Source organism: Mizuhopecten yessoensis, unplaced genomic scaffold, assembly GCF_002113885.1.
Source record: "Mizuhopecten yessoensis strain PY_sf001 unplaced genomic scaffold, ASM211388v2 scaffold9049, whole genome shotgun sequence".
Taxonomy (NCBI): domain Eukaryota; kingdom Metazoa; phylum Mollusca; class Bivalvia; order Pectinida; family Pectinidae; genus Mizuhopecten; species Mizuhopecten yessoensis.
This window is the reverse complement of record NW_018407853.1, coordinates 223,629-246,463: the sequence shown is the minus strand read 5'-3', so window position 1 is coordinate 246,463 and position 22,835 is coordinate 223,629. Positions and strand designations below refer to the sequence as shown.

At 33.8% G+C, this 22,835-nt stretch overlaps 1 protein-coding gene across 2 annotated transcripts in view; it reads left to right on the top strand.

The window, feature by feature from the left end:
• The first annotated feature begins 6,033 nt into the window (after positions 1-6,033).
• The window catches only part of LOC110457226 (putative oxidoreductase GLYR1), a 60,017-nt gene continuing 43,215 nt past the window's right edge, over positions 6,034-22,835 (top strand). For both annotated transcript variants that reach the window (XM_021508401.1, XM_021508400.1), the window contains exons 1-8: positions 6,034-6,087; positions 6,183-6,219; positions 7,825-7,907; positions 9,525-9,660; positions 10,744-10,860; positions 12,296-12,355; positions 12,795-12,854; positions 18,570-18,755. In XM_021508401.1, the coding sequence (XP_021364076.1) occupies positions 6,053-6,087; positions 6,183-6,219; positions 7,825-7,907; positions 9,525-9,660; positions 10,744-10,860; positions 12,296-12,355; positions 12,795-12,854; positions 18,570-18,755 (714 nt within the window). In that variant the 5' untranslated portion in view covers positions 6,034-6,052. The remainder of the gene's footprint in view (positions 6,088-6,182; positions 6,220-7,824; positions 7,908-9,524; positions 9,661-10,743; positions 10,861-12,295; positions 12,356-12,794; positions 12,855-18,569; positions 18,756-22,835) is intronic.

Genomic DNA, 22,835 nt, shown 5'->3' with positions numbered 1-22,835 from the left:
TAAAAGAGATCTATGGATCAAATGTGACGACATTGCTTGATAGCTAGTATCTTTAAATTAGTACTTCACATATTTTTTTCCATTTTCGATTTATTACGATAAACATAAGGAAACATAAAAAGCGTCTTCGTAATGATGTACATTGTACATTATAAGTCATTCCATTAAAATATACCAAATTAAATTGTAGTGCGAAAACATCGACCTCACAAGTCATCTAACAGCGCCGTCTGGCAGGATTACAAATGTTCAATTAAATCTAAAGTCAATACCTCTGATCTGATATTTTAATTATTATTCGGCAATGTCTTGTAGTTTTCCACACAAGTTTGTGTATTTGTTTGTTATGCACTGTAGTGTAGCCTGTACATTGAAAGATGGCGGCTGCTAAAACAAGTAGAAGGTGAGTCCTCAGAACATGTTCGATTTTTCTACTTGAAAACTTTTTAGCGATCAACGGATGCACCGAAACAACAGATAATAGATCAGAGTGTTATATAATGCTAAAATTCCACTCCAGAAAAGCATCTATATTAAAGTACATTGTTTGCAGGGTGACGGGAGCCGGCAATCGGGATGTTCAGTCGACGACGAGTTTGAATTTACTAAAAAAACGAGTTCAAAAAATAATTCTGAGTATTTATGGACCCATGGTATAGGTTAAGAAGCCTTGAAAGATTTATAATAATCTAAACTGGTTGCAAAATGTCATACCAGTGGCAGATTAGTGAACATCTTACATCTTGTTTGTACTTTTATTTGACCTATCCGGACCCGGATCTGTTAGTTCAATCCGTGTTGAGGGGAGCTCGATGTGTGATCAGAAGTGACCTGTCGCCAAAAGGGGGCATTGTCCTACTCCCGGGTACGTCTTACCTGTCGACATTATCTATTTATTGGAAACAAACCCCCAAGGTAGATAGATCAACAAACTGTTAACATATTTATTGAACGCTGATAGGTGATGAACCTGTGTACTCGGCCTGATTGCTTTACCTGTATTTACACTATAANGGGGGCTTCGAACGCCCTTCTCATGACAACTAACAAGCAATGTCATCGTAAGTGATCGTAGGGGATGGGAATATACAATATTTTAGTGTAGCGGGTAATATAAAAAATTTAGCAATTAAAAGTCCATCGTCATACCTATACATACTTGACTTATTTAGTTGAATTATAATGTTGTTATATTCAAATTTCGTCTTTGACTATAATGAATATTCCAATCTTATTAAAATAAGCATATCTTAGAGGACTGTAGAGGAGCGGAATTACAAATATAATTTCATTAGATTGACGAATATTCGCATATAAACTAAATCATGAGTTTCACTGACTGACTAGTCTAATATCCAAAGGAAGTTTCTTACTCGCTGCCACCAAAACGATTTGATTTACAAGTCCTGTACGTATGATTTATTGAATGGTTGCAAGCCCAGGTAGACTTACACCAAGTACAAGTATCAAGTACTTAGATAGCAGTCTAATATATATCACAACAGAGATGTAAGTACCACGGACTCATGTATCTAAGGATGCTTATCACATGCGATGCTTCGGATGCTGGTTCTGACCTACATTTTTCGCTTCAGCGACCAGGTTAAGAAATTTGGTTAAGGTCAGTTTCTAAGTAACTACTTGTTGTACATCAACTAAACTTGCATGACTTATTTATCTTAGAGGATTCTTATCACATGTGATGCTTTACATGAAAATGTACTGGAGCAATCCGGCCATATCGCCATTGGCGGCTTCTTGTAAAAATAAATAAAAAATGTTAATGTATTAATTTGATACTTACCGGATATTTTGTATAATATGAATCATAGTCGATACGTGTTGTATGTATATCCTGTAATCCTCATTTAGTGTGCTTTATGTTCATACTTACCGGACGTTATGTTTAATTACTTGTAATTAAATGTTTCTCCTCCATTGTCTTAATGTAATATGCTTTATTTACTGTTTTATATACCGAATTCAAATCTTGCCCAGTCCCTAAAACGAATTGAATAAAATGCTAGTCTCTGTTTAAACCATTATATACTTACCTTATTCCGTCTTTTCGTATTGCAGAGTTATCTGCTCTTGTGAGCAGGTACATTGATTGTTACGTCATTTGTTTATGAGAGTAACTTCATAAATTTTTGAGAAAACGACGTAATTTTCTCACACAAACTAATGACGGAATATCACAACAGAGTCGTCTATCACCCACCTTCTATGGTTCACCATCCTGCTCTAAATATGTACATATTTGTGTTTTCTCATATTTCTGTTCTTCTTTCCTTTTCCTTGTCACTCTCGATATTTCTTTACCTATCACTTTATTCTTCAAATCCCATTTGTCACTCTTACTCTTTTCTTTCTTACTCTTCATATCCTGTTCATCGGATGACTTCATATTTTTATGAGCGTGAAACTACCACTGGCCACCTAGATATTACTAAAAATTGTCATTTGTACCCTCCTTGATGGGATGTTGTACTGATACATGGAGGTGTGCCATTGGGCTGTGTGTGTTATTGTTTATGTTAATAATTTGTTAAAATCCTGGCGACGAAGCAATTTGGATATACAGACCAGAACATTCAGTTTTAAGGTTCTGGGAAAATCTGCGCGCATCTATATATAATGCTTTCGAAATTTCACCGATTTTAATGTAGACTTGATAACTGTTGCAACAAACCATGTTTTCTTAGATATAATTAGTTCTTTTAGTTTATCCGATGTTATACTGGATTCTACACGTATAGGTCAGACTAGATCTAGCTTACTCGATCCAATTTTTTTACGCGATTCTTTATCCTTTACTGACTCCTCTGTCATAAATACAGATAGAACATTCAGTGATCACCAAGTTTGTATTACCAGTGTGAAACTACCATGTGCCTTTAAATCTGTGTATAAACGTAAGGTCTGGTTGTATAAAAGAGCCGATTCTGTAACGTTAAATAGTCTTAAATTACAGTACGACTGGAACGGGTCTTTTCTAAACTGTGAATCAGTGGATATTGCTTGTGAAACGTTTACTAACGATTTTATAGAATTTGCTACAATGTGTATACCTACTAAGGAAGTTATAATCAGGCCAAATGACAAACCTTGGATGACTTCAGAATTAATAAAAGAAAATATAAGAAATCGGGATAGGTTACATTAAATTGCTAGGAAATCAAACCGTCTTCCTTACATTCAAAAGCTTAAAAGTCGGCGTGTTAAGTGTGTTAAGAACATTGAAATTTCTATTAAAACGAGATTCCCTATTAAGAATTTACAGAACCTTTATTTTACCTATTTTAGAATATGCATGCGAATTGTGGGATGGATGCTCTAGTTTCTAATCAGAAAAGTACGAAAAAACCCAACGTGAAGCCGCTCGAATTAAAACAGGTCTCCCATCATATGCTAGTATCTATTCTTTAAATTTTGAAACAGGTTTAGAAACATTGTCTGCTAGAAGAAAAAGAAGAAAGCTTAAACTCTTGTTTAAACTGCTTATTAATCAAACACCAGACTGTTTTTCTTCCCTGTTTTCCTCCACTGTACAAACAGAAATGATTATAGAATCCCGTATTTCAGATTATCAACAACAAACTCTTCTTTTATACCGTCAACTCGATAACTCTTCTTTAAAAATTCCTGAAACTCGACGATCATTTTTCGTCCTCCTTCGTACTTGGGTAATGGGGACCGTAGGTTAAAAGTTAGCTTAGACACCGTTGCAGTTCTCTATTATGACATGTTCCGTGTGAACCTTGTGGAAACCCCTAGCTGTACTGGTGGACATATTTATGATTTTTTTATCACTTTTTCTTTCAATGTTGCCGTTATAGTATTGAAAGAACTTGAATTTTGAGGTACCATGTGACTTAGATTTGCTTTTATTTGGTAATGAAGACTTGTCGCTTGACACAAATTCGGAAGTCTTTTTATCTGTTCATAATTTCATTAAATCTAGCAAAAGATTTTAAAGAAAAGTGCTCGACGCTATTTATTTAATTATTTCAATTTCATTATCCGATGTTATTGTAATATTGTGCTATATATATATATATATATCGAATAAAAACAAATTTTTCAGCGCACGTACACTTAAAAAATATATACATTAAAAACAGAAAACAGAATATAGACTTGACATAAAGGATAGCCCTCTATACGTATACGTCATATCAAAGTATATCATTTATGCCAGATAAATCCTAAAAACAAAGGATTACGCATCTTCATTGACTCACAACAAGCATATTGACTTATGTTTGTAGGGTTATTGCTGTTGTTTATTTAATATAAACTTTATTTCATTCCAAATTAAGTTGCATTACATCACATAACATACAAAGTACAGAGGAATGGGATCCGGAAACAAGTTGAAATAACTTATATAAATCCGTTTCCGAGAATGTATCTCATTAATTTAGGGCATGATGGTATAGTTACTGAATTCTATGGAAAGAAATATAAACACTTAAAACAGTAGCTTACTTTTATACGTAGTTCAAGGGATATTTGGAATGAGAGTAAAAGAAAAGGGGTACAGGGTGGGGGGTGGGGGTGGGGGGGGGATATAGATGCCCGTGCCAATAAGAATAGAATGAGAAGAAATAGGTGATGTGAAACAAAGGATCGTTGTATAATGAATAGAACTTAGTCAAATCTTTTAGAATGGATGATGAAGGTTTGTACAGATGAAAAAATTAAGGCATTTTTGTCATCTGTAAGCTCATTATTCCCGAACAAAAGTAAATCAGTTGAGAGTGGATGATTGATTTCGTTAAATGTATGTAACCGTAGTTGAGAAAAAAGACAACAATGTAATAGATAATGTTCATTGGTTTCATTTGCTTGCATGCAAGAACACAGAGGACTATCAATTAGATTTCTCTGGTATAGATAAAACTTAAGGGAACTACACTCCATTCTTAATCTAGCATGATGTATCTGCCCAAGTCTGGTACCATTAAAGTAGAAATTTTTAATTTTGTTAGAGGGCTTGCGTAGATAGGTTTTAAGTTTATAGATTGAAGGGTCGTTCTTGACATAGTCAGGCAAGGAGTTCCAGATACTGATGGCAGATGGCAAAAAGGATTTATTATAGAGACTCGTATGACTAACTAGTGGACGAAAATTATTTGTTGTTTATTTAATTTGATTTAATCACGTTTGATATCCATGTCTGTTTACACTTACACACATTTTTTGGATACAAAAAGAACCGTGATATTAAAAACACATGGTCGTGTCATGATGATATCGACCAAAATGTTGCGAAAATTATGTTTTTTTGTTTTTTTGGACAAATCTTGGGAAACTTGGATGGTTTCTACCGTTGATCAAGAAATTAATTAGTATCAGCAGGGATGTCCACTACACATCCCTGGTATCAGTCGTACGTTAATCACTGTTTAGTAAATAAATAAAAAAGATTTTTTTATAATCCTACATATTGAAAATATTAATTTATATAGGTCTCTGTATTTGTAGATATTTTATAAAGAAATCTCCCCCAAAAAATCCAACGTGTTATTAAAGATTATAATTAGTCTGTGATTAATAAAAAACCCACTCTAAATGTTACTTCAATATTGCTTTTTGGTAGATAATTAAACTGGGCGCAGAAAACAGACCAACGATATTTACCGATGCGTTTGAAAAGTTTCAAAATTGCATAAAATTTACAAATCACGCTTCTTTCAGACAACAATATGACATTATTATCGACCCAAACGAGAAAAAATACTGAGAAATTATATAATTAGTTTTTTGACCCCAAAATATATTATTTATTATGGATTAAGTGCACACACCTAATTGAAAAGTAGAAAAATACACAATAGAACTTAATAAAGTGTTGTAATAGGACGTCTTATAAGTTTGTAGGATTTTTTCTAATTATTAATATGAGAAAGTATGTTTACTAGAATCAACACGAGATAATAAGGTCGAGTTATTTCCCCTCGACCACCTTGCAATAGTAAACAAAAACCGTTTCTTTACCCACGCCGAAAATTTACCCACAATGCACTGTTCACATGCAAATTTCAAGATGGAGTCTAAATTTGAAGTTGACGATCTTGTGTGGTAAGTGATTTGTTGTCTTAGTGATATACGGACTTGATTTCAAGATTTAAGATGTGCAAAAGTCTTATTAATTTATGTCATTCACTATTTTGTAGGGCAAAGATGAAGGGATTCCCGGCATGGCCTGGAAAGGTGAGAAGATACAAGTTGATGTAGCCGGTGCTTGATGAAAACCGGGGGGTGTTGTGGTTTACATAGTCAAGAACGAGAACTCATCCGTCGTGCAGGTTTCATTGGCAACCTTTGGAGTGGTCATTGTCACACGCAACGAAAATGAAAACATTTTGGATCATGAAGATCTCTATTTATCTCTATACCCAGTTGCTTACTTCCTATTCGCAAACATAAAACCCGTCTGACCAATTCACCCCATTGTTCTGTTGACAAGACAGACATATCAACATCCCTTCATTTAAGTAAACAGAAAGGTTTGATAAAATTCAAATAATAAATAAGTTAACACATTTACCTTATCTATTCTTAAACCGAACATATAACACATTTCTCAACTTAATCTGGTTTCTAAATTTTAGAGAATGTAAGCAAAAATACATTCAACCAGTTTTACAATTCAAACATAGTTTGCATGTGCCAAGCTGTCCAATGAAATACAAACATTCAACGGTATTGTCCACTATGTTCAGTGACATTACAGATATTATTGTTTAAACATGACATTATTTTAATGAAATGCAAGTCCAGTTAGACAAATGTGACAGTCAAAAAAGCACAACATAAGCTTCATGTGTGCTTTGTTATTCCATACAGTACAGGCTTTTGTGATAAATTTCAAAGATATTTTGTTAATTATCCAAGTCATGTTTTTAAATTGCATAATTTTGTTCACAATATCAAAAATGATACCATTTTAATCAAGTCATTGTGTTGTTTTTTTTGTAAATCTCAAGAGAAATTGTGACAGATTCATAAGGGAAACATGAAGCATGAGAACAGGAACAACATCAAAGCTAGGATAATTATAGGCAATATAAGATGAACTAGTTTGAATGTTTAAAAAAGCTCTTTCATTTGAACTAGGGTTTGAATTTGAAGTTACAAGTACAATCTGCATTTGAGAATTGGTCTCTAAATATTTACTTGTCCATGTTTAAATCAAGGATATGTTTTAAAGAAAAATAAGATTTTAAAATGTGATATTTTCATATTACTAAAAAATGAAACTTGATAAAAATGTAATAGCTGATCTTTTTTGTTCCTGCACATGCAAGAATGTTAAAACTGATTGATGATAAGTGTTAATCCAGATACTCTCACTTCTTCATTGCTGCTTTATCCATATTGGTCTTAATTGAAATGTTAAAATACAGCAAGATACCTACCCCCAAAACCTCTTCTTTCACTTTCTATATCTTAACCCTTTCTTTTTAACCTTCTTTTATTAGAATATATTATAATTGTACATGAACACACCATATCAAGTTTAAGTCAATTGGGACTATATTGATGAAAATTGTAATGTACCATATATTATCCATTGGTCACTCAGATCCTTTTTGAGACGTTTGTTATTTCAAGATATTGAGAAAAAAATTAACATGTAATTGTAGTTCAGTTTATTATTAATTTTCTGTTGTGATATCCCAATTTCTTTTTTGCTTACTTATCTTTCATGAAAACAAATTATTGTTAGGAATCAGGAATTAATGGAAAGCTTATCATATTTTCTGTAGCCTTGGTTTATTTTATTTAAATGATCGTTTATCAATTTCATTTCAGATTATTGAGCCAAAGAATGAAGTGAAGCGCCCTTCTAACAAGAAACCACACCATTTTGTTTTCTTCTTTGGTTCAGAGAATTAGTAAGTTTTTATGGTGAATTTGTGAAGGAGCCCAATTTTTCAATGATGCCATTTACAGACATCCAGTGAGCATATTTATTTTTCAGAGTGTCTTTTCATTTTGATGATGTCTTGTAAATTCCTGGAGTTTTCATCTTTGTCTTCCATTTTGTAAAGGAATTAGGAAAGAAAGTTATTATTTTTAAGATTTCTATGAAGATGAAAAACCCCATTACCCACTGTTTATAGCAGTAAGTTATTGTTAAGAAAACAGATATTGAAGTTGAATACAATGATTTGAATATGTCAAGGGAAGTTCTGTTTCTTATGATGTCTTTATATATTTCTCTTACGAACATTGAAATCATCTTGAAATTATTATGTGTTTTGAATGCATTCTGGTGACATCAATTTAAAAAAAGAGTTAATCCTTGATTAAACAATTTCATTTTCAATTTCTATTCAAAAATATTTATGATCAATACACACATTTAATTGATAAATACAGAATATGTCCAATAAGTGATATTTGTATCACAATAATCTAGCACTACAGTACAAGCAATATAAAAGTTGTATATATGTAAATTTTAATATACATATAGTGATGTATCTATAAAATAGTTCAAGGAATTGCCCAAGTGTACTGCAAAAAAAGGCTTTACCCGTTATCTAAGGTTGCTGTAGACTTTAATGAAAGCTAGTCCTATAACAATGCATCCGTATTGAGAGTAGTAACAGTATTACCTTAGGCTTATTTTATTGATTTCAATGAAAAGTGACAAGGAATGAAAATAGCAATGCTAAGGAGTTGAACTAACTTCACCCAGTTGATGAAATATTTAATCAACAGTACAAATTGTCTTATCACTGTTATTGAAAAAAAACGTTATTTTAGAATGAGCAAACTCTGACATAACCAATAGTGAAAACCAGAGAATTTGAGTCGGATCTGTAGGAAGTTGGTTTTTGACTGATAACATGTATGCTAGCTACAGATGTTCTCGTTTATATAGCTGTGTATACATTGGTAATAGAATATAAATGGTCTTCTGATGGGTCATTAAGGGAACCACATTAGTAACTAATAATGCTGGATTTTAACTTCCTATAACAATATCAAGACATTTCACATTCTCTAAACGGCAATAAATACAGAAAGGTAATTAGGATTTGGGATATATAATATACATATGTCAAAAATAGTCATTTTTGTCATTTCAAAAATCTTCCTTTTGATAAACATTTTTTGCTAAATTACAAACACACTTGCAAAACTACGTATTTTTTTCATCGAATATAACATAGGTGAAAAAATGAAACCCAGGACAGATAATAAGCTGTGTACATAGATGTTAAACCCCATACAAATAAACAAACAAGCATATAAAACTATAAGGATATCTTTCAAACAACATCTATGTGAATATCGGTATCATTTTTTTCAGAAACAACAAAATCTACTTTCAATTTTTTTGAAAGAGACTGATATTTTAATTATTATATTCACTATTGTTAAAATTAACATGCATTTTGCTAGGTTGTGTTGATTTCTATAGTATAACATGTGTCAGAAAATGTTTTATGTTTCTTGCATATAATTATGAAAGAATGACTTGACTGATGGTTTCATTCTAGTGCCTGGATTCCCGAGGACAATGTTTACCTGTACTCTGATCACAGAAACAAGTTCAAGCTGAATAATCGCATTCCCAAGGGATTCAAGGAAGCTGTAGAGGCGATAGAGGATGCTCTGAAGGCTCAGCCTACCACAGTAAGATTAGTTAGTGGGAGTGTTCAGCCTACCACAGTAAGATTAGTTGGTGGGAGTACTCAGCCTACCACAGTTAGATTAGTTGGTGGGAGTACTCAGCCTACCACAGTAAGATTAGTCGGTGTGAGTACTCAGCCTACCACAGTAAGATTAGTTGGTTGGAGTGTTCAGCCTACCACAGTAACATTAGTTGGTGGGAGTCCTCAGCCTACCACAGTAAGATTAGTTGGTTGGAGTGTTCAGCCTACCACAGTAACATTAGTTGGTGGGAGTACTCAGCCTACCACAGTAAAATTAGTTGTTGGGAGTACTCGGCCTACCACAGTAAGATTAGTCGGTGGGAGTCTTCAGCCTGCCACAGTAAGATTAGTTGGTGGGAGTACTCAGCCTACCACAGTAAAATTAGTTGTTGGGAGTACTCGGCCTACCACAGTTAGATTGGTCGGTAGGAGTTCTCAGCCTACCACAGTAAGATTAGTTGGTGGGAGTACTCTGCCTACCACAGTAAGATTAGTCGGTGGGAGTACTCAGCCTACCACAGTTAGATTAGTTGGTGGGAGTACTCAGCCTACCACAGTAAGATTAGTTGGTGGGAGTACTCAGCCTACCACAGTAAGATTAGTCAGTGAGAGTACTCAGCCTACCACAGTAAGATTAGTTGGTTGGAGTGTTCAGCCTACCACAGTAAGATTAGTTGGTGGGAGTACTCAGTCTACCACAGTGGCTACTCAAGAACACTGTAATATTACCACTATTACACAAGAATGGTATAGAATTAAAAATTTGATTTCAAAATTCAGCCAATAAAAGACTGGAACAATGAGTGGGGCTTACGCAGATATCCTAGCCAACCTCATTTAAGCAAGGGTTAACACTGATTATCAGGGTCTTTATATGGGTAAAATTTAGTACAATTAAACAGTGTAGAAAATAGGGAGAAATTATGAATATGATAAAAATAAAGAAGATAAAACAATGTACGATAGGAATGTGGCTCCCATTTCAATGCATATAGTTAATGTGGCCTGATTACAGGTTTGAATGATGTTTTTATTTAAAATGAGTTTTTTTTTTGTTACTTAGAAAACAATGATCGCAGTAGAACTACCATCAATTGATGAGGAATTGGCACAGATCTTCCCTCACAAAACTCCATCCCCCCAGAAAGATTATACCCGTGAACCTCTCACTGGTAAAAAGGTATGGTCCCTCCAGTGTGGTTAGAAGAGAAATTTCTTGTCAACCTCAAATGATTCTGTTACAGATCATATAAAATCTAATTCTCTTACAGGCAACGCAAATCCCTGGTATCTGGTATTTGAACCCTCTGTTACATGCATATGAAGTAGGGTGTTCTAAAAAAATTCAATCATCTACCTTCCTTGTAATTACTCCAGCAGTGATATTTATTAACAGATATGCTTTAACTTCACAAGTAGGTTTGATTTGAACCTACCTTGGAACTTCATATATGTTCAGAATTGGTCAAGGTTAAGGTCACTTGTGCTGAAAAGTAGAGAATTTCATTATCATACTCTTTGTCCTCACTTGAGTATTTTTATTTCCTGAGTAGTTTTGATGAAACTTTACATGTTTGCTTTGAACCTACTTTTGATGAGTTAAAATATGGGTATCATTGGTCAAAGTTCAAAGTTACTTGCTTTAGATAGCATTTCACCATAAAACTACTTGTCATCACTCTAGCAGCCTCATTTCTTGAAATGAACATTCGCATGTACATTTGTCTTGGAAGTACCTACTGCACAAGTTTAAATAATGGAGTGATTGATCCTGTTGCTAAAATTACAATTTATGGTCACAATCCTTGTAATCACTGGATGGCCATATTTCTCGTTAGATTTTCATGCAACATCTCATGCATGTTTGCCTTGGAAATATCTTAGACAAATGGGAATATAAATGTGATTGGTCAAAGGTCAAGGTTACTGTTACTTAAAATAATTTCACACTCACACTCTTTGTCATCACTCTAGTAGCTCGATATCTTCAGATTTTGATGAAACTTCACACAGGTTTATTGACCTTTGACATACTGTATTCAATATTAAGGAAAACCAAATTGAAATTTGTATTCCATTAGTTAAAAAAAGTCAGTAGCCTATGATGGATTCCAAAAGGAATTCAAAAGTTCAGTTGCCCACAGGAAATGGCTTGTGACCAATCAATAAGTAAAGCAGGGAGCAGGGGGTACCATGAACCTTGATAAATTCTTCCAGATGAAATACCATTTTGTCAAGTTCAATATATTCAAATTCTGTTTTTGTACTGAATTTCTTTGCTGCATGCATTTTTTTCTTTTGGATTAAACTGATGCAAGTGAAAAGCTGTTTCTAAATATTCACTTCACACTTGTGTTCCATACTACAAATTTGGATCAACACCAACTTGTGTTGAATTCTTATAAGTAATGATAGCAAGTAAGGTCTATTGATCGGATCAGTCCCTGGCTATTTTATTATGTGAAATAATCCTCTCCAAAATATTAAATAGTTTTTTAACTTCACTCAGAACTTGTTTTTAATGTGTGAACTTGGTTTTGTTTGTTTATTTTGCTTGTGTGTATATTTGTTTACGATTTCTGTGGGCTTTAATTTGCATGTTTTGATTTCCTTAGACAAAGTCCCCTGCACCAAACAAAATCTTCAAAAGCAGACAAAGGAAAGCAGAGCGAATGGTGAGATTAGTAAATTATTTGGCTGTTTATGTTTTTTCACCCTGCAGTTTTTAAGTTACAATGCTGGCCTGTTCTTGTTTGGCTTTTTTGTTTTCTCTGTAGAATCTTATACAGCAATCATTAGGTATATTTGGAAATCTATGGCCATCATTAATGAAAACAGTACTTCATCACAACTTCTCTGGTGCTTATGTTCATTACAATGATAAAGTTGATGTTGTCATGACAATAGTCATGCTTCATATGACAGATGTTAAATATTAATTCTGTTGCACGAAAGTGGCTTAATCACTCAACAATTATCAGTACGTTTTGGAAGGATTTTGAGATTTGTTTCAAAATTTACATGTCAAATTCCTGTCTAGCATCCCAAAATAATGAAGTGAGGCACTTGTGCTCGATCAATTTATGAAAGAAACGGACATTCTCATTTTTACAGTCCCTTGATTCTACTGCCAAACCATTGATGACAGCCAAAGACACATCAATAACCAGAAAGGTAGGATGGAACTGATGGAGAGCATCTCATATATAGTCATTGGACCTGGTAGCTTGTTATATCATCAGACTATCACAGATATCCTGATAACTGTACATAAGTCTGTATCACAGATATACTGATAACTGTACAAATCAGTATCACAGATATCATGATTACTGTATATAAGTCTGAATCACAGATATCCTGATAACTTCGTATAAATCTGCATCACAGATATCCTGACAACTGTACATAAATCTGTATCACAGATATCCTGATAACTGTACATAAGTCTGTATCACAGATATCCTGATGTGTATAAATCAGTATCACAGATATCATGATTACTGTATATAAGTCTGAATCACAGATATCCTGATAACTTCGTATAAGTCTGTATCACAGGTATCCTGATAACTTCGTATAAGTCTGTATCACAGATATCCTGATAACTTCGTATAAGTCTGTATCACAGATATCCCAGTTACTGTGTATAAGTCTATATCACAGATATCCTGATAACTGTATAGGTCTATATCACAGATTTCCTGATAATTTATAGTATCACAGGTATCCTGTTAACTGTGTATAAGACTGTATAACAGATTTCCTGGTTAATGTATATGTCAGTATCACAGATTTCCTGATAACTGAATAGGTCTATATCACAGATATCCTGATAATGTGTATATATCTGTATCACAGATATCCTGTTAACTGTGTCTAAGATTGTATAACAGATATCCTGATTACTGTATAGGTTAGTATCACAGATTTCCTGATAACTGAATAGGTCTATATCACAGATATCCTGATAATGTGGATAAATCTGTATCACAGATATCCTGTTAACTGTATAACAGATATCCTGATTACTGTATAGGTCTATATCACAGATAACCTGGTTACTGTAAAAGTCTGTATCACAGATATCCTGATAACTTTGTATAAAACTATATCACAGATATCCTAATAACTGTATATAAGTCTGTATAACAGATATCCTGGTTACTGTATAGGTCTATATCACAGATAACCTAGTTACTGTAAAAGTCTGTATCACAGATTGATAACTGTATATACGTCTGGATAACAGATATCCAGATAACTGTGTATAAATCTGTATCACAGATATCATGATAACTGTGTATAAGACTGTATAAAAGATATCCTGGTTACTGTATAGGTCTACATCACAGATATCCTGATAACTGTATATACGTCTGGATAACAGATATCCTGATAACTGTGTATAAATCTGTATCACAGATATCCTAATAACTGTATATGGGTTTGTATCACAGATATCCTTATAACTGTCTATAAGTCTATATAACAGATATCCTGGTTACTGTATAGGTCAGTATCACAGATATCCTGATAACTGTATATAAGTCTGTCACAGATATCCTGATTACTGTGTATAAGACTATATAACAGATTTCCTGATATCTTTGTATAAGTCTGTATCACAGATATCCTGATAACTGTCTATAAGTCTATATAACAGATATCCTGTTAACAGTATACAAGTCTGTATCACAGATATCCTAATAACTGTATATGGGTTTGTATCACAGATATCCTGATATCTGTGTATAAGTCTGTGTAACAGATATCCTAATAACTGTATATAAGTCTGTATAACAGATATCCTGAGAACTGTGTATAAATCTGTATCACAGATATCCTAATTACTGTGTATAAGACTGTATAACAGATATCCTGGTTACTGTATAGGTCAGTATCACAGATATCCTGATAACTGTATATAAGTCTGGATAACATATCCTGACAACTGTGTATAAATCTGTATCACAGATATCCTGATTACTGTGTATAAGCCTGTATAACAGATATCCTGGTTACTGTATAGGGCTATATCACAGATATCCTAATAACTGTATATAAGTCTGTATCACAGATATCCTGATAACTGTCTATAAGTCTATATAACAGATATCCTGTTAACGGTATACAAGTCTGTATCACAGATATCCTAATAACTGTGTACAAGTCTGTATAACAGATATCCTGATAACTGTATATAAGTCTGTATCACAGATATCCTGATAACTGTCTCTAAGTCTATATAACAGATATCCTGTTAACAGTATTCAAGTCTGTATCACAGATATCCTAATATCTGTATATGGGTTTGTATCACAGATATCCTGATAACTGTATATTAGTCTGTATAACAGATATCCTGATAACTGTGTATAAGACTATATTACAAACTGTATATGGGTTTGTATCACAGATATCCTAATAACTGGATATGGGTTTGTATCACAGATATCCTGATAACTGTATATAAGTCTGGATAACATATCCTGATAACTGTGTATAAATCTGTATCACAGATATCCTGATAACTGTGTATAAGACTGTATAACAGATATCCTGATAACTATGTATACGACTGTATAACAGATATCTTGATTACTGTGTATAAGACTGTATAACAGATATCCTGGTTACTGTATAGGTCAGTATCACAGATATTCTGTAACTGTGAATAAGATTATATCACACATATCCTGATAACTGTGTATAAATCTGTCACAGATATCCTGATAACTGTATACAAGTCTGTATCACAGATATCCTGATAACTGTATACAAGTCTGTATCACAGATTTCCTGATTACTGTGTATAAGTCTGTATCACAGATTTCCTGATTACTGTGTATAAGTCTATATTACAGATATCCTGATAACTGTGTATAAGTCTGTATCAAAGATTTCCTGATTACTGTATACAAGTCTGTATCACAGATTTCCTGATTACTGTGTATAAGTCTGTATCACAGATTTCTTGATTACTGTATACAAGTCTGTATCCCAGATTTCCTGATTACTGTGTATAAGTCTGTATCACAGATTTCCTGATTACTGTATACAAGTCTGTATCACAGATATTCTGATTACTGTGTATAATCTGTATCACAGATATCCTGATAACAGTATACAAGTCTGTATCACAGATATCCTGATAACTGTATAAAAGTCTGAATCACAGATATCCTGATAACTGTGTATAAGACTGTATAACAGATATCCTGATAACTGTGTATAAGACTATATAACAGATATCCTGATAACCGTGTATAAGACTATATAACAGATATCCTGATAACCGTGTATAAGACTATATAACAGATATCCTGATTACTGTATACAAGTCTGTATCACAGATATCCTGATAACTGTGTATAAGACTATATAACAGATATCCTGATAACTGTGTATAAGACTATATTACAGATATCCTGATAACTGTGTATAAGACTATTACAGATATCCTGATAACTGTGTATAAGACTTTATTACAGATATCCTGATAACTGTGTATAAGACTATATAACAGATATCCTGATAACTGTATATAAGATTATATAACAGATATCCTAATAACTGTTTATCAGTCTGTATCACAAATATCCTGGATAACTGTATATAAGTCCTAATCATATGTTTACTCGTAATAACACCCTTTTTGTATGTGTAATAAGTCTAAAATTTCCACAAGTTGATATCAGCCCGGGTGATATCACACACCTTTGGAGTGATATCACACCTCCTTGAAAGTGATATCACACCCCCTAGAAAAGTGATATCACATCCCCTCCCATACATTCCATAACTTTCCGGTGCAAAATAGTGAGATCAGTGATTATTTTTAATGAGATTTGGTCAAAAATGGCGAGATTTTTTCTCTGAATTTGTGAGAAATTCATGAGACATTTAAAACATAAATTATATAGCATATATCATAGTATTGAATCATTTGTGTTATTTTGAAGCCTCTTATTACTTTTTTAGAGCCAAAATTGAAGATTTATTGATATTTTAAAGGATTTTAGGAAGGTTTACACGCAACATACTGTCCAGATAAAGCTATCAACATTTAAAAGTAAATAAATCATATAAAAGGCAAAAAGAAGAGTAATTAAAAAAAGAAGAAATTCTAGAGGGATGGTCCTTGTTAACCCAGGATAGATTTTTTTTTTATCCCAAAACATTGGGAATATTTAATATTAATTTGTTGGGAAAAAATTAAGCAATAACTGCTATTTTTATATAACCAATTCTGAAGAAACTTGTTGTCTTCTGTTTATGTTATTATATTAACACTCGATCCCATCCCGACGGCAATAGAATGAATTCTGGATTCAATGTCAGTGTCCGGTTTTGATTTTATAGTCACCTCCAACATTTCCGTTTCAGTAAATCATGTTTTCAATTAACAGCTCTTATGTTGTTGTTTAATGGTAATATCAACTGTCATCACATATTAATTAGCAACTAGCCCCCACTGGATGTGGGATCACTGATTTAATTGCTTAACAGTTAATTCACACATCGCTGAGCAAGTCACCAAGCCATGCCCTGCTAAATCGGCTGGCCAAGCCATTTAGAACTTTCACACCTATGCTGCTAATTGGCCTGGCCTGTAATTTAAGTGGCTGGCATGTGACTTCAGACCTCTCAGTGACCAAGGTCAGTGTGAATCCATGTAGCTATTGTTTATTCACTAAGATTGACCAAATTTCGTTTTCTTTTCGTGAGACCTATTTAAATTTGTGAGAAATATGCCTCGCGCCGTGAGAATTTTTTCTCGGGCAGTTTTCGTAAGTCTCATGCCAAAATCGTTAGATTTTCAGATTTTTCCGCTTCGCTTATTGCTGTCTTCTTTTAATATAAGCAAAAGAATTGTTAGCATGGAATTACTGCTGTTTCATGGAAATTAATTTAAAGATTGATTTACAAAGCCCCACCCAAATTTCCGGATGGCGTCGCTTCCGAATTTGGTTTTGCCTATTAATGTTACACCTATCGTCTGCATGAATAATGATGGCGACAAGTCTGTATCACAGATATCCTAATGACTGTATAAGTCTATATTACAGATTTCCTGATAACTCTATACAAGTCTGTATCACAGATATCCTGATAACTGTGTATGGGTTTGTATCACAGATATCCTGATAACTGTATAAGTCTGTATTACAGATTTCCTGATTACTGTATACAAGTCTGTATCACAGATATCCTGATTACTGTATACAAGTCTGTATCACAGATATCCTGATAACAGTATACAAGTCTGTATCACAGATATCCTTAAAACTATATAAGTCTATATCACAGATTTCCTGATTACTGTATACAAGTCTGTATCACAGATATCCTGATAACAGTATACAAGTCTGTATCACAGATATCCTGATAACTGTATAAAAGTCTGTATCACAGATTTCCTGATAACAGTATACAAGTCTGTATCACAGATATCCTGATTACTGTGTATAAGTCTGTATCACAGATTTCCTGATTACTGTATATAAGACTATATAACAGATATCCTGATAACTGTGTATAAGTCTGTATCACAGATATCCTGATAACTGTATAAAAGTCGGTATCACAGATTTCCTGATTACTGTATATAAGACTATATAACAGATATCCTGATAACTGTGTATAAGTCTGTATCACAGATAGCCTGATAACTGTATAAAAGTCTGTATCACAGATATCCTGATAACTGTATATAAGTCTATATTACAGATATCCTGATAACTGTATACAAGTCTGCATCACAGATTTCCTGATAACTGTATAAAAGTCTGTATCACAGATTTCCTGATAACAGGTATGAATCTTCAATATGGATGGTAATACTATAATTGATGTATTTATTTGTAGTTTTGATGTTTGTTACAGAGTACAGGCTCCCTCACACCAAAGAGATTCCCGGTAAAACGCCCCGCAGGATTAGGAGGGGAGCCTCGATTAAAGAAACAAAAGATGATCGCAAAAGTACATGGATCGCCCAGTAAACTTGCATCTTCAGCTGATTCTACAAAAATCAAACCTAAATCTAGGGCAGAATTGTCATCATCTGCTTTTGTAAGTACTGACAGAGCTGTAAGAGTTGTCAGTCTGTGTTTTAGTGAGTGTTATAAATTAATGGAAATTTGTCCAAGCCTTGTCAAGTCTGTGTCTCAGAGAATGCTATCAGAAACTGTTGAATCTCTCTCGGTGTCAGCGTTATAAGAGAATGCAGAATTGTCCATTTGTTTCTTTGTGATTTTGATCAAGAAATGTAAAATTGACATTTTGTGTCTCATTCTCAGTGTTTTCAGGAATTGTAGAATTGTCAGTATGTGTCTCAATGTTATCAGGAGATGTAGAATTGTCAGTCTGTGTCTCAGTGTAATCAGGAAATGTAGAATTGTCAGTCTGTGTCTCAGTGTAATCAGAAATGTAAAATAGTCTGTCTGTGTCTCACTGTAATCAGAAAATGTAGAATTGTCAGTCTGCCTCTCAGTGTTATCAGGAGATGTAGAATTGTCAGTCTGTGTCTCATTGTTATCAGGAAATGTAGAATTGTCAGTCTGTGTCTCAGTGTAATCAGAAAATGTAGAATTTTCAGTCGGTGTCTCAGTGTTATCAGGAAATTAAGAATAGTCAGTCTGTGTCTCAGTGTAATCAGGAAATGTGGAATAGTCAGTCTGTGTCTCAATGTTATCAGGAGATGTAAAATTGTAAGTCTGTGTCTCAATGTTACCAGGAAATGTAGAATAGTCAGTCTGTGTCTCAATGTTATCAGGAAATGTATAATTGTAAGTCTGTGGCTCAATGTTATCAGGAAATGTAGAATTGTAAGTCTGTGTCTCAGTGTAATCAGTAATTGTATAATTGTAAGTCTGTGTCTCAGTGTTATCAGTAATTGTAGAATTGTAAGTCTGTGTCTCATTGTTATCAGGAGATGTAAAATTGTAAGTCTGTGTATTAATGTTATCAGTAATTGTATAATTGTAAGTCTGTGTCTCATTGTTATCAGGAGATGTAGAATTTTCAGTCGGTGTCTCAGTGTTTTCAGGAAATGAAGAATAGTCAGTCTGTGTCTCATTGTTATCAGGAGATGTAGAATTTTAAGTCTGTGTCTCATTGTTATCAGGAAATGTAGAATTGTCAGTTGGTGTCTCAGTATAATCAGGAGATGTAGAATTGTAAGTCTGTGTCTCAATGTTTTCAGAAAATGTAGAATTGTCAGTCTGCGTGTCAGTGTAATCAGGAGATGTATAATTGTAAGTCTGTGTCTCATTGTTATCAGTAATTGTATAATTGTAAGTCTGTGTCTCATTGTTATCAGTAATTGTATAATTGTAAGTCTGTGTCTAAATTTTATCAGGAGATGTAAAATTGTAAGGCTGTGTCTCAGTGTAATCAGGAAATGTAGAATAGTCAGTCTGTGTCTCAATGTTATCAGGAGATGTATAATTGTAAGTCTGTGTCTCAATGTTATCAGGAAATGTAGAATTGTAAGTCTGTGTCTAAATTTTATCAGGAGATGTAAAATTGTAAGTCTGTGTCTCAGTGTAATCAGTAATTGTATACTTGTAAGTCTGTGTCTCAGTGTTATCAGTAATTGTAGAATTGTAAGTCTGTGTCTCATTGTTATCAGGAGATGTAAAATTGTAAGTCTCTGTCTCAATGTTATCAGTAATTGTATAATTGTAAGTCTGTGTCTCATTGTTATCAGGAGATGTAGAATTTTCAGTCTGTGTCTCAGTGTTTTCAGGAAATGAAGAATAGTCAGTCTGTGTCTCAGTGTAATCAGGAAATGTAGAATAGTCAGTCTGTGTCTCATTGTTATCAGGAGATGTATAATTTTAAGTCTGTGTCTCATTGTTATCAGGAAATGTAGAATTGTCAGTCTGTGTCTCAGTGTAATCAGTAATTGTATAATTGTAAGTCTGTGTCTCAATGTTATGAGTAATTGTATAATTGTAAGTCTGTGTCTCAATGTTATCAGGAGATGTAGAATTGTAAGTCTGTGTCTCAGAGTGTAATCAGGAAATGTAGAATAGTCAGTCTGTGTCTCATTGTTATCTGGAAATGAAGAACTGTAATTCTGTGTCTCAGTGTTATCAGGAGATGTAAAATTGTAAGTCTGTGTCTCAATGTTATCAGTAATTGTATAATTGTAAGTCTGTGTCTCATTTTTATCAGGAAATGAAGAATTGTCAGTCTGTGTCTCAGTGTAATCAGGAAATGTAGAATAGTCAGTCTGTGTCAGTGTAATCAGGAAATGTAGAATTGTTTAAGTCTGTGTCTCAGTGTAATCAGGAAATGAAGAATTGTCAGTCTTTTTCTTATTGTAATCAGGAAATGTAGAATTGTCAGCCTGTTTCTCAATGTTATCAGGAAATGTAGAATTGTAAGTCTGTGTCTCAATGTGTTCAGGAAATGTAGAATTGTCAGTCTGTGTCTCAATGTTATCAGGAAATGTAGAATTGTCAGTCTGTGTCTCAGTGTAATCAGGAAACGTAGAATTGTCAGCTTGTTTCTCAGTGTTATCAGGAAATGTAGAATTGTAATTTTGTGTCTCATTGTTATCAGGAAATGTAAAATTGTCAGTCTGTGTCTAAGTGTTATCAGGAATTGTAGAATTGTATGTCTGTGTCTCAATGTTATCAGAAAATGTAGAATTGTATGTCTGTGTCTCAATGTTATCAGAAAATGTAGAATTGTCAGTCTGTGTCTCAGTGTAATCGGGAAACGTAGAATTGTCAGTCTGTGTCTCAGTGTAATCGGGAAACGTAGAATTGTAAGTTTGTGTCTCAGTGTAATCAGGTTACGTAAAATTGTCAATCTGTGTCTCAGTGTTATCAGGAGATGTATAATTGTAAGTCTGTGTCTCAATGTTTTCAGAAAATGTAGAATTGTCAGTCTGTGTGTCAGTGTAATCAGGAGATGCAGAATTGTAAGTCTGTGTCTCAATGTTATCAGGAAATGTAGAATTGTCAGTCTGTGTCTCAGTGTAATCAGGTTATGTAAAAATGTCAGTCTGTGTCTCAGTGTAATCAGGAAACGAAGAATTGTAAGTCTGTCTGAATGTTATCAGGAGATGTAGAATTGTAAGTCTGTCTCAATGTTTTCAGGAATTGTAGAATTGTCAGTCTGTGTGTCAGTGTAATCAGGAAACGTAGAATTGTAAGTTTGTGTCTCAATGTTATCAGGAGATGTAGAATTGTCAGTCGGTGTCTCAGTGTAATCAGGAAATGTAGAATTGTAAGTCAGTGTTTCAGTGTATTCAGAAAATGTAGAATTGTTAGTCGGTATATCAGTGTAATCAGGAATTGCAGAATTGTAAATCTGTCTCTCGGTGTTATCAGGAATTGTAGAATTGAAAATTTGTGTCTCGATGTTATCAGAAAATGAAGAATAGTCAGCCTGTGTCTCAGTGTAATCAGGAAACGTAGAATTGTAAATCTTTGTCTCGGTGTTATCAGGAGATGTAGAATTGTAAGTCTGTGTCTCAGTGTAATCAGGAATTGCAGAATTGTAAGTCTGTGTCTCAGCGTTATCATTAATTGTAGAATTGTAAGTATGTGGCTCAATGTTATCAGGAGATGTAGAATTGTCAGTCAGTGTTTTAGTGTAATCAGGAAATGTTGAATTGTAAGTCTGTCTCTAGGTGTTATCAGGAATTGTAGAATTGTAAGTCTGTGTCTCAGTGTTATCAGGAAATGTAGAATTGTCAGTCGGTGTCTCAGTGTAATCAGGGAATGTAGAAATGTAAGTCTGTGTCTCAGTGTAATCAGAAAATGTAGAATTGTCAGTCGGTGTCTCAGTGTAATCAGGAAATGTAGAATTGTCAGTCTGTGTGACAGTGTAATCAGGAAACGTAGAATTGTAAGTCAGTCTCAATGTGATCAGGAGATGTTGAATTGTAAGTCTGTCTCAATGTTATCAGGAGATGTAGAATTGTAAGTCTGTCTCAATGTTTTCAGGAAAGGTAGAATTGTCAGTCGGTGTCTCAGTGTAATCAGGAGATGTAGAATTGTAAGTCTGTGTCTCAGTGTAATCAGAAAATGTAGAATTGTCAGTCGGTGTCTCAGTGTAATCAGGAAATGTAGAATTGTCAGTCTGTGTGACAGTGTAATCAGGAAACGTAGAATTGTAAGTCAGTCTCAATGT